At 51.5% G+C, this 12,219-nt stretch overlaps 1 protein-coding gene across 3 annotated transcripts; it reads left to right on the forward strand.

Annotated features, from left to right (window-relative positions):
- The first annotated feature begins 2,292 nt into the window (after positions 1-2,292).
- Positions 2,293-12,111, forward strand: VAMP5 (vesicle associated membrane protein 5). Of its 3 annotated transcripts, XM_033175312.1 has the most exons (4): positions 2,427-2,444; positions 9,589-9,688; positions 10,401-10,538; positions 11,652-12,111. In XM_033175312.1, exons 3-4 carry the CDS (start codon positions 10,455-10,457, stop codon positions 11,859-11,861), a joined length of 294 nt encoding a protein of 97 aa, XP_033031203.1. In that variant the 5' UTR covers positions 2,427-2,444; positions 9,589-9,688; positions 10,401-10,454; the 3' UTR covers positions 11,862-12,111. The 3 variants fall into 3 exon arrangements, with proteins under 3 accessions (XP_033031202.1, XP_033031203.1, XP_033031204.1); XM_033175311.1 differs by lacking the exon at positions 9,589-9,688 and having other exon boundaries at positions 2,293-2,444; XM_033175313.1 differs by lacking the exons at positions 2,427-2,444; positions 9,589-9,688 and adding an exon at positions 2,510-2,817.
- The last annotated feature ends 108 nt before the right edge of the window (positions 12,112-12,219 follow it).

Below are 12,219 nucleotides of genomic sequence, written 5' to 3' on the forward strand. Positions count from 1 at the left end.
TATGTGTGAGTCACTTTCTCTCTTCCCATTTTGCCTTTGGCTTTTCTATTTCTTGTCTTCCCAAGGATACCTTCTGGCTGAAATTCTCTCATTTGAGGTCCAAGTGGTTTGAAGGGCAAAGAGTATATGTTTAGAGAAGAAAGATGTCTTTCTTTATTCCTCCCGGTTCCATTCATTGTCACAGGTCTCAAGAACAAGAATTTTCTGGGAGTTTTGGCATATGGAAAATTCAAAACCTTTATAGCATTTTGAGGTGGTATGTAAGATTTTTAAGTGTTCCCATTGGGTCCTGCCATGGCCCTGTAGTACTCTTCTTCTGGAATTGTTAGCTGAGGCATGAAGCCTACCCCGACAGGGTGTTTAAGAGCTGCTTGAAGGCCTCCTGCCTCTTCCACCAGAGCCATCTCTCTTCAACGACTGTGTAGTCTAGAGTTGAGGGGTGGAGGAAATGGACTGCTATTCCTTTCCTTGTGCTTCTACATGTTCTATTTGTCTTTTCTCTGTCCTTGTCTTCTGGGACTTAGCAAGGCCTCTGGGTCTCAGTTATCCCAAGGGGGCAAGCATCTCTCCTCGGCATCCCATGGCTGGGCATAGTCAGTCAGTGTGACAGGACAGGGCCAATGGCTCTCCTTCCCCTCCGTGCACAATGAGCCTTTCTGTCTTCGGGCCCCTTCCTCCCTACCAGGTTCCACCATCACTGTTACTTTTTCCAGTGCTCAGTCTGCCTTGGTTTGCAGGGAGGGTTCTTGCTATCTCTGTTCCTCTTTCCTCTACAGGTTTTCCAGCATTGGAAACAACCTGTTGTCAGGAGGAAGGGGAAGGGTTGAGAGTCAGGATTTGGGACTAGATTGGCAAGTCAGGCTCTGGAAGAATCATGCTCTGAAATTTGGGCAAGGAGGAGGAAATGTCAGAAAAGACCCTTATAAGATTTTTTTTTTATTTTTTCAGAGATAGAATCTTACTCTGTTGCCCAGGTTGGAGTGCAGGGGTGTGATCATGGCTCACTGTAACCTCCACCTCCTGGGCTTTAGAGATCTTCCTGCTTCAGCCTCCCTTGTAGCTGGGACCACAGGTGTGTGCTACCACACCTGGCTAATTTTTGTATTTTTAGTAGAGACATGGTCTCACTATGTTGCCCAGGCTGGTCTCAAACACCTGGGCTCAAGCAATCCTACCGCCTTGGCCTCCCAAAGTGCTGGAATTACAAGTGGGAGCCACCATGCCCGGCCTTGGGGTAGTCTTTGCTACATATATTAATCCTTTCTCTCCTGGATTCAAGGTGTAAAGAACTGAAGTGAAGCTTCTGGCTTGGGACCCAGGCTGTCCAAGGTGGGGGTGAGGGTCTGTGAAAACCTCTTGGTCTGGGACTTCTGTATTCACAGAGGCTTAGCCCCAGAGAGGGAAACTTTCAACTCTGTTGGTCAAGAGAGACCTTATTTGAGGGACTAGGCCCAGTGGCTCACACTTGTAATCCCAACACTTTGGAAGCCTGAGGCAGAAGAACTGCTTGAGGCCAGGAGTTCGAGACCAGCCTGGTCAACATAGTGAGCCCTTGTCTCTCTCTCTCTTAAAAAAAAATAAAAGAGGGACCTTATTTTAAGATGTCTGAGGCAGCTTGGAGTAGTGGAGAACAGGCAGCTGGTGGTTTCTCTGCAGCAGTGAGAGGAGAGGATGGGTAGATTCGGCTCAGGAAGGCTCTGAAGTGGTAGCAGACACACCACCCTCCCCCATCCTCTGACTGAGGAGCAGGTGCAGGCCAGCACAGAGCTGCACTTGCCCTCATGGTGAGGAGAGACATACAGAAAGGCTAGAGCTAGTACTTTGCCCATGTGGGGCTGCTTTCTTTTTGAATAGAGGTGAAAGTCACATAACATACAGTTTATTATTTTAAAGTGCACAAATCAATGACATGTATTCAGAATGTTGTGCAATCACCACTTGTCTTTAGTTTCAAAACTTTGGGGGGGCCTGTTTTTGGTTCTGGGTGAGATGCACTCACCAAGGTGACAAAGACCCTACCTGGCTTGTTCATGGCGTCTCCAGGACCTAGCGTAGTGCCTGACCGTGACACTCATAGGGTGTTTGTTGAGTGAATGAATGATGCCTCTTCAGCTAAACCCGACCTAGGAGACTCCAGGGCTCACTCCACCGTGCCCATTCCACAGATCAGGCCCCGAGGTGTGGCCGTTCACCAGGCTGAGGTGTCATCCGAATTCAGGCTCCTGGGGCCCGGGAGGAGGCGAGTCTACCGACCCGGGTCGCTGTGGCCCATCGCTTTCGATTTGACTCAGTTTCGGTCGCCGCTCGCGGAAGGTGCGCCCCCCGCCCTCTCTCGGCGGCCCGCCCCGCCCCGCCCCTGCGCTTCCTCCGGGACCGCTGGCACTGCGGCCGCTCAGCCGGCAGAGAAGCCGGGAGCAGGCGAGGCGGCGGCGGCAGCGGCGATGGTGAGGGCCCGGGCGGGGCCGGCCAGCCCTGCGACGGGCAGAGGGCGAGTGGCGAGGGTGGGAGAAAGGAGTCCGAAGTCCACAGGCCGGGGTGTACGTTAGGGCCCATGCGGGTCAGACCCGAGGCGGTGACCACGGCCGGAGCAGGATGGGGCGGACCCTCCACTCCCCGCGGGCTGCCTGGGAGGGAAATGCGTGAGCCTCGTCCTGGCTGCACCGCGCAGAGCGAGCAGGGCCCGGGCTCCCCATTCTCCTGAAGCGAAGCGGTTAAGAGCACCGACTTTGGAGGACTCCGGGCTGGGATCCCAGCTTTGTGACCCGGGGCGAGTCACTTAACCTCCCTGAGCCTCCTTTTCCGCATCTGTGAAGTGGGGTCAGTAATACCTGCCTTGTTGGGTCCTTGCGAGGTTAAAGGAGACACAATGGCAGAGACCCGCCTGGCACTCAGAACCCACTGCTAAGAAGTGGTAGGAAATGTAATGACCTCGTCAGCCCTTTCCGCGGCTGTGAGGAGCCAAGCCTGGCTCAGGAGTTGGAAACTTGAGCAGATGGGGTGGCAGAGGCCATTCCAGCCCCATGGCAGGGTGTTGGAGAACTAACTCCTCCCCTAGAGAAAGAGAAAGGGAGATGTTTACTCTGAAAGTTCCACTGAAGTTATCAGAGTGTGGCACAGGCCTGACTCCCTGCTAACCTCTACCTAGTGACACATTCCTGAGTTGAGTCACCCCCCACTCCTGCTGCATATCCTGGCCTCTGTCCTCACTTGCCATCTCCAAGGCGAAGATGTCAGGAACAGCTGGTGCCGGTTTCCCCCTTTCCCTAGGGCTCCTGGGAAGATGGACTGGGCAGGAAGTAGGCTTGGTGCTTTAAGATTTTGCCTCGGAGAAACTGACAGAGGTGTGATGGATGTGGCCTGGCTAGGGGTCAATGCCTGGATGGCCTCATCTCCAGGGAATTTGGAGGCAGGAAGAGGAAGTGGGGCAGGAAGGTAGCACTGAGCTCTGAGGCCATGCGGGGAAGCTGAGGAAGGCTCTGAGAATAGGGCAGAGCCCAGAGCCCACTTCAGGGTGTGCAGGGCAAGGGGTCAGGCAGGGGTAGGGGTGGGCTTCAGCCGGCCCTTAGCTCTTGGGGAGAAGCTCCTGAAGTGAAGGCTGAAGGCAGGATAATTTATTGGGGGAGGAGGGTACTGGGAAACCTGGGGATTCTCACGGGTACATTTGAGGCAGTCTGTGGAGGAGAGCCTGGGGAGGTCGCTCCTCCACCCATCCATTTCCTAGCCTCTTCCTGTTTCTTCTTCACTATTGCCCCTTTCTCACCCTAGCTCTTTCCCTTTCTTCCACCCATCCCCTTTCCCTCCCTGGTCCTTCTTCCTTTTACTTTTCTTTTATTCTCTGTGACTCACTCAACCAACAAGGATTTCTTGGGCATGTCCTTCATGCCAGCATGGTGACAAGTATAGGGGACAGAGCAGGAACAAAGCAGGATAGGAAAGATGGAAATGGAATGAGTAATTACTTGAATTTATTAATCTTGTAGATGATCCTCTCTCCAAAGAATGTGTGTGTTGAGCCGCGGGCCTCCCTCATATGCACACAAATTAAGTTGGTAGCATCAAAAGGTTTGGTGGTTCTTTAGCCAGTCAGCTAAAGTGTTTGACCTCCTTGTACCTGTATCTAATTTAGCACACCCGTTATGAATGTGATGCCTGGAGTCTGTGTTGGTTCAACTCCCAGATCTTCTACTTACTGGCTCTGTGATCTTATACAGGTGATTTAACACCTCTGAGCCAAAGTTTCCTATAAAACTGGGAAAAGGCCAGGCGCAGTGGCTCACACCTGTAATCCCAGCACTTTGGGAGGCCAAGGTGGGCAGATCACAAGGTCAAGAGTTCAAGACCAGCCTGGCAAACATGGTGAAACCCTGTCTGTACTAAAAATATAAAAAATTAGCTGGGTGTGGTGGCACATGCCTGTAGTCCCAACTACTCAGGAGGCTGAGGCAGGAGAATCACTTGAACCCGGGAGGTGGAGGTTGCAGTGAGTCGAGATCGTGCCATTGCGCTCCAGCCTGGGTGACAGAGTAAGACTGTGTCTCAAAACAAAAACAAACAAGCAAACAAAATAACTGGGTTAATAATATGGTGTTCAATGGGTTGTTGGGTGAAGATTAAATGAGGCAGAGCAAATGAACAGCAAGCAGCATAGTGCTTAGCTCAGAGTATGTGCCCATTGAATGGTGGCTGTTATTCTTGCTCAAGATGTAAAACCTCAACAGCCTGCAGTGCCAGATGAAAATAAACTAGATGCTGGTTACCAAAGGCCCATGTAAAGTTCTGAGCTACGGGTTAGAAACAATTATGTGTACTATGTGTACAAGTTTGCCATAAGGAAGAGCTTGCTTGGCTGTGCATTTTGTAAAACGAAGAGGTTTTATTGACCATATGTATTACACAATTCTTTTTTTTTTTTTTTTTGAGATAGAGTCTCACTCTGCATCCAGGCTGGAGTGCAGCGGCACAATCTCAGCTCACTGCAACCTCCGCCTCCCAAGTTCAAGTGATTCTCCTGCCTCAGCCTCCCAAGTAGCTGGGATTACGGGTGCCTGCCACCACGCCTGGCTAATTTTTGTATTTATTTTTTTTTTTTTGAGGCGGAGTCTCGCTCTGTCGCCCAGACTGGAGTGCAGTGGCCAGATCTCAGCTCACTGCAAGCTCTGCCTCCCGGGTTTACACCATTCTCCTGCCTCAGCCTCCCGAGTAGCTGGGACTACAGGCGCCTGCCACCTCACCCGGCTAGTTTTTGTATTTTTAGTAGAGACGGGGTTTCACCGTGTTAGCCAGGATGGTCTCGATCTCCTGACCTCGTGATCCGCCCGTCTCGGCCTCCCAAAGTGCTGGGATTACAGGCTTGAGCCACCGCGCCCGGCCAATTTTTGTATTTTTAGTAGAGACAGGGTTTCACCATATTGGCCAGATCGGTGATCTGACTCCTGACCTTGTGATCTGCCCGCCTCGGCCTCCCAAAGTGCTGGCATTTCAGGTGTGAGCCACCACACCTGGCCATATTGTACAATTCTTGAGATCTGACTGCTAAAAAAACAAAACAAAACAAACAAACAAAAAAAACAGAGCTGGGAAATGTGGGCCACATCAATAATAATAGCCCTTATTTATTGAGCATTTAGTATGTGCCAGGCGTTGTGCTAAGCTTTTGATTTACATCACAAATGAATATGTCACATAATCCTTAGCTAACATTGTAAGAAAAATCATCATTATCAGCACTTTACAGAAGAGGAAGTGGAGGTCAGAAAGGTCATATTCTCAGTCTCAGTCACTCAGCTAGTGAGTGGTAGAAGCAGGATTTCAACAGAGGGGTGCAAAGCAGAGCTCTACTCCTAGTCTCTGAGCTGAGTGCTGACTTAGGGAGGCGATGTTATACCAGTACTTGCACCCATTCATCTGACGACAGTTAGAACAGGGTTTCTTGGATACTAGACAGGAGACGGGGAGACAAGGAGAGTTAGGATAGGGAGGTTTTTTTTGTTTTTGTTTCTTTGTTTTTTTTGAGACAGGGTCTCACTCCTTCACCCAGGCTGGAGTGCAGTGGTGCAATCTTGGCTCACTGCAGCCTCTGCCTCCCAGGTTTAAGCAATTCTCCTGCTTCAGCCTCCCAAGTAGCTGGGACTATGGGCAGGCACCACTTTGCCTGGCTAATTTTTGTATTTTTTGGTAGAGGCGTGATCTGCCCACCTTGGCTTCCCGAAGTCCAGGGATTACAGGCATGAGCCACCGTGCCTGGCCCAGATGGTATGGTTTTGAGAACTGCATTTTCAAAGGAGGAATCAAAGAGATTGAGCCCAGAAAAACCTGAAAGGTTTGAGTGTCATAGAGGGGATATTCTGTACAGGGGGCAACAGTCAAGAACATTTCCTGTGTAACTGCCACTCTCTGGCAATGACACAACTGCTCCCCGCTCGCTCTGGCTCAAAATTCCAAGCCCTGCAGGCTTCTGGCCTCAGGTCTCAGAAATGCGTCTCTCACCCTTCTTCCTTTCTCCATGCTCTGCTCGTCACCTCTCTCTGTCCTGGTGGGCATCTCCTCACAGCCTTGCTGATGGTACTTCTCCACCCCTCTGGCTGGCCTCTCTGCCGTTTTCTTACTTCTATCTGTGCCTGTCTACCACCAATAGAGAAATTATCCTGAAGCACTTCTTGACTGTCACCCTTGACTCAAAAACCCACGCTAGCTCTTAAGTTTTATCACCCACTTGGAGCCAGTCTTCTCTACCTGACCTATTCTACCTTCTGTAGCCCCACCCTGTCCCGCCCATCCTCTGCCTGGTCCTCACTGTCAGGGTGTATCCCTATCTCTCAGTGCCAGAATGTCCCAGCTCCATGCCATGCTTCAAGGGGTCACCCCCCGCAATGGCACCCTCTCTGTGGCAGCTCCAACACTTACTATCTGTATCACACAGTGTAACTCTTTCCTCTTCTCTAATTGTATTACATATGTATTTTCCCCAGGGCAAAGTGGTCTCTTTAAGAATAGGCACAGTTAGGCCGGGCATGATGGTTCATGCCTGTCATCCCAGCACTTTGGGAGGCTGAGGTGGGAGGACTCTTGAGCCTAGGAGCTCAAGACCATCCTGGGCAACATAGAAAGACCCCATCTTTAAAAATATAGGCACAGGCCGGGCGCGGTGGCTCAAGCCTGTAATCCCAGCACTTTGGGAGGCCGAGACGGGTGGATCACGAGGTCAGGAGATCGAGACCATCCTGGCTAACACGGTGAAACCCCGTCTCTACTAAAAAAATACAAAAAAATTAGCCGGGCGAGATGGCGGGCGCCTGTAGTCCCAGCTACTCGGGAGGCTGAGGCAGGAGAATGGCGTAAACCCGGGAGGCGGAGCTTGCAGTGAGCCGAGATCGCGCCACTGCACTCCAGCCTGGGTGACAGAGCGAGACTCCGTCTCAAAAAAAAAAAAAAAAAAAAAAAAAAAAAAAAAAAAAAAAAATATAGGCACAATTCATTCAGGAACTGTTTATCACATATCTGCTGTCTGCAGACATTATGCTGAGTTACAGTGTGGCGTAAGGCAGTGTGACCCTTGTCCTCTTGCTTACCTCCTTCCAGGGTCCCTGGAGCTTTATTTCTCACAGTGCCAGCAGAGACCTATGGATATAGGTAGCGTCCTTTTTCCTCTGGTTGAGTGGGGGCCAAAGAGGGCCCGAGACTTGAGTCTAAGGCCTCTGTGTTCCCTGCAGTGAGTGTGTTCTTTTAGGCCTGGGTCCATCTTGGCTCCAGGCAGGCCTGGCTTTGCATTGGGGGAGACTGGTCCAGATTACAGCTGGAAGCACAGCCAGCCCTCTGGAGAATGTGACCCAAATATCACCCCTTGTTGAAGAATAAGGTAAAAACAGCTGTAGCATTTAGAATATATATATATTTAGAATATATATATATATATATATATATATATATATAAAGATAATATCCAGTATTTTCCCAGTCTCTAGCAGTGACTCTTATTTTCGAGTCTTTATCCATTCTCAAGTTTTTGCTTTGGACTATTTATTTTTATTTTTTGAGATGGAGTCTCACCCTATTGCCCAGGCTGGAGTGCAGTGGCACAATCTCAGCTCACTGCAAGCTCTGCCTCCCGGGTTCACACCATTCTTCTGCCTCAGCCTCCTGAGTAGCTGGGACTACAGGCACCCGCCACCATGCCCAGCTAATTTTTGTAGTTTTTAGTAGAGACGGGGTTTCACCTTGTTAGCCAGGATGGTCTCGATCTCCTGACCACGTGATCTGCCCGCCTCGGCCTCCCAAAGTGCTGGGATTACAGGTGTGAGCTGCCGCGTCTGGCCTTGGACTATTTAATTTTATTTTTTGTTTTGTTTTGTTTTGTTTGCTGAGACGGAGTCTGGCTCTGTTGCCCAGGCTGGAATGCAGTGGTGTGATCTCCGCTCACTGCAACCTCCGCCACCCAGGTTCAAGCGATTCTCCCACCTCAGCCTCCCAAGTAGCTGGGATTACAGGCACGCACCACCATGCCTGGCTAATTTTTGTATTTTTAGTAGAGACAGGGTTTCACCATGTTGGCTGGGCTGGTCTCGAACTCCTGGCCTCAAGTGATCTGCCTGCCTCAGGCTCCCAAAGTGCTGGGATTACAGGTGTGAGCCACCGTGCCCAGCCTGCCTTGGAGTATTTGAATGTGGGGAAGTTCAAAGGATTGAATGACAGAGCCTTGTTGAATGCTATAATAGTAATAATAGTGATGATGGTTGACTCAAGAAAAGGTGAGAGTGCAGTTTCCCTGCTCTCTTCGTTGTTCCTCTGTGTTTCCTGCTTACTGCTTCCTCCAGCCTATGAGCGTACCCTCCCCTACAGTGGTTTGCCTGACCTCTCTTGAAGCAGGTTGCTTTTCTAGCTCGTGGGTAAATATTGACCTATTTGGATTTCAAATGCCTGCCCCTCGAAACTCATGCAGGGCTAGGAAAATATGCTGGGAGAACATCTCTTGAGAATAAGAGTTGCTTTTGATTAGGCTGTATCGTAATTGGCCCACTCACTGAGTCCTTGCTTGCAATGGTCAGCACTGTGCTGGCCTCCTGGTGGGATGGTGGTGGACAAAGGCAGGGCACTGCTCCCTGCCCTCCCTCTGGGAGTTTGTGGTCCAGCTGGGGAGATAGGACTCATACACTGGGAATTCTTGGAGGCTGTGTACCAAGCAGCTGCAAGGAACCTGAAGGAGGATTCTTGCCTGAGTGGGAGGTGGCCCTCTGTGACCACCAGATCTCTTCTAACACTTAAGTTTTCTGGTTTTAGGTGGAATTCAGTCAAGTGCCAAAATGTCTGTTGTAGACAATGGGTGACGTGGGCTGGCAGAAAACAAAGCTTGCCCTTCTTGTAAGGAGGGGAAGGGAACAGGAATGGGCTGTGGGGAACTAGGCTAAGAGGAAGGAGTTTCTGTGGTTTGCTAATCCACTGGTATTCATCTCCCTGAAATGTCCCTGCTCCTAGGCTTCTGGCTTATACTAGGACCTCCTGCTTGGGGTCTCTGTTACGTGCACCCGAAGCCCAGTGCCTTTCTTGCACATGACCCAGATTTTCTCTCTCCCCTGTCGTTTCAACCTTCCCCAGCTTGGATCCAAGACCTCCCTTCCCAGTCCCCTGAAATGAGCTGGGAAGGGAGGCAAAGCCGCTGCCCAGGCTGGGAAATCTAAGAGTTGGTCTCATCTCTGTAAGTTGGACCCCAGTGAGGACCCCAGCTGACTGGAAGGCTGGAGGCCAGGGGCTGGTACCACTGAGATTCCCAGGCAGAGAGGGAAGTTGGGGCAGTGATATAGGGAGCAGATCAGGCCAGGAGGCAGAACTGGCCTGACCAGTCAGAGGCCCAGGGAGGGAGATCTGAGCTTCTCAGTTTGGGGCGAGAGGGGTTAGGCAGAGACTATGATGTGTGCTGCTTCAAAATTACCTTTCTAGCCTGTAGGGTAGGTCTCCTCCCTGTGTGTTCCAGCCAGGTAGCTTGGTTACCCATTCTTTGCTGCCTTCTTAGGCCAGTGGGAAACCTTAGGGCAGCTGTGCATTGATTGGGTAGAGGCCATTCTGGAGCAGGTGAGAAAAGAATCGGCTTTGTGGGAGGGTGGGGTCCTGGGAAGATCCCACCTTGGGACAGCTTAGAGGAAGCTGAGGTGCTGGAAGCCAGGGCCGGCCTAGGTCCTAGGTCACCCTGCCTTGATGTGCAAGGGGTGGAGCCTGTGAGACCTAAGGTATGCTGCACTCACCCCAAAGGCCAGCCCTTCACTCCACACACATCACACCCTTACACGAAGGATGCTGTTACTCTCATGCTGTACCCACCTACCGGGGGAGAAGGAGGCTTCTAGATCTCAGGGGCAGATGAGGGTCAGGTGGGGGCCTCATGCATCCCTGACCTTGGGCTTGGTGCCCAGGCAGGAAAAGAGTTGGAGCGGTGCCAGCGGCAGGCGAACGAGGTGACGGAAATTATGCTTAACAACTTCGACAAGGTCCTGGAGCGTGATGGGAAGCTGGCCGAACTGGAGCAGCGTTCAGAGCAACTCCTGGATATGGTGTGAGGCCTGGGGGAGCATGGAGGGGAGGGGAGAGGATTGGGAAAGGCTCTCTTGGGCTGTATTCAGGATCTCCAGGTCGTTGGTGGGGTTGAGGCCTTACTGAGGGCCAGTGTGGGGCCTCTGGGTTTCCTCAGGCACCCATAGTCTAGACATGCAACAGAGAGACCCCACAAAATAAGAAGGCCTTGGTTTGAAGCTGTGGACCTTCCTAAAGGTAGAAGACTGGCGTTGTTTTTTGTTTCTTTTTTACTTTGAGACAGGGTCTCACTCTGTTGCCCAGGCTAGTGCAGTGACTCAATCACATCTGCTGCAGCCTCTACCTCCCAGGCTCAAGCGATCCTCCTGCCTCAGCCTCCTGAGGAGCTAGGACTATAAGCATGTACCACCGTGCCTGGCTGATTTTTGATTTTTTGTAGAGATGAGGTCTCACCATGTTGCTCAGGCTGGTCTTGAAGTCCTAGATGCAAGAGATCCTCCCACCTCGGCTTCCCAAAGTGCTGGGATTACAGGCATGAACCACTGTGTCCAGCCTGAGTACTGGCATTGTTAACTGAGGGTGAGACACTAGGGCTGAAAGTCAAGGGGCCACACTGGTGTTTGAGATGAGTCAGGCGGGGAGGGTTCCACGGCAGGTGGTATAGAAAGAGAGCAGACAAGGCTGGGCACGGTGGCTCATGCCTGTAATCCCAGCATTTTGGGAGGCCGAGGCAGGTGGATCACGAGGTCAGGAGTTCAAGACCAGCCTGGCCAACATGGTGAAACCCTGTCTCAACTAAAAATACAAAAATTAGCTGGGCGCAGTGGTATGTGCCTGTAGTCCCAGCTACTAGGGAGGCTGAGACAGGAGAATTTCTTGAATTCTCCTGTGAGCTGAGATTGTGCCACTGTACTCCAGCCTGGGTGACAGGGAGAGACTCCATCTCAAAAACAAAACAAAACAAAACAAAACAAAACAAAAAACAAATAAAAAAAAAAACAAGAAAGAAAGCAGACAAGATGGGGAGGATGCAGGAGGAGACTAAGCCTTACTCAGATGGGTCTGGGAGGAGCTGGCTCCCAGGCAAAGGGGGTGCCAGCTTACTCTCACTTTGTGTCTGGGGGTATCCACAGAGCTCAACCTTCAGCAAGACTACAAAGACCCTGGCCCAGAAGAAGCGCTGGGAGAACATCCGTAGCCGGGTCTGCTTGGGGCTGGTGGTGGTCGGTGGCCTGCTCATCATCCTGATTGTGCTTCTGGCCGTCTTTCTCCCTCAGAGCAGTGACAGCAGTAGTGCCCCACGGACCCAGGATGCAGGCACTGCCTCAGGGCCTGGGGACTGACCCAGCTGGTCCTGAAGCAGAAGCCAAACGGCTGCACTGGCCGGTTCTGGTCTCCAGAGGACCTTGGTGTTTGCTCTCCCTTGACCCACCCCAGTGAGTGCCAAAGGGCAGCCCCAACATGTGCACCCCTGCATTTCCTGTCATGCCACAGACTGGCCCTCGAGGGCAGCCTGCTGTACTGGCCATGCTGGGCCAGCCCTACCTGGAGCTCAGTAAAAGCTGCTGTTTGATTAAAAGCTGGTATCTGTGTGTGAAGGTCCCCAGTTTGGTTAATCCCATCTGTCTCTACCCTTCGGGCTCCTTAGAAAGCCCATCACCCAAAGGACTCCACCCCTGGGAGATAGCTCCTTCCTCTCCC

Source organism: Trachypithecus francoisi, unplaced genomic scaffold (genome assembly GCF_009764315.1).
Source record: "Trachypithecus francoisi isolate TF-2019V2 unplaced genomic scaffold, Tfra_2.0 Lachesis_group17, whole genome shotgun sequence".
NCBI lineage: Eukaryota > Metazoa > Chordata > Mammalia > Primates > Cercopithecidae > Trachypithecus > Trachypithecus francoisi.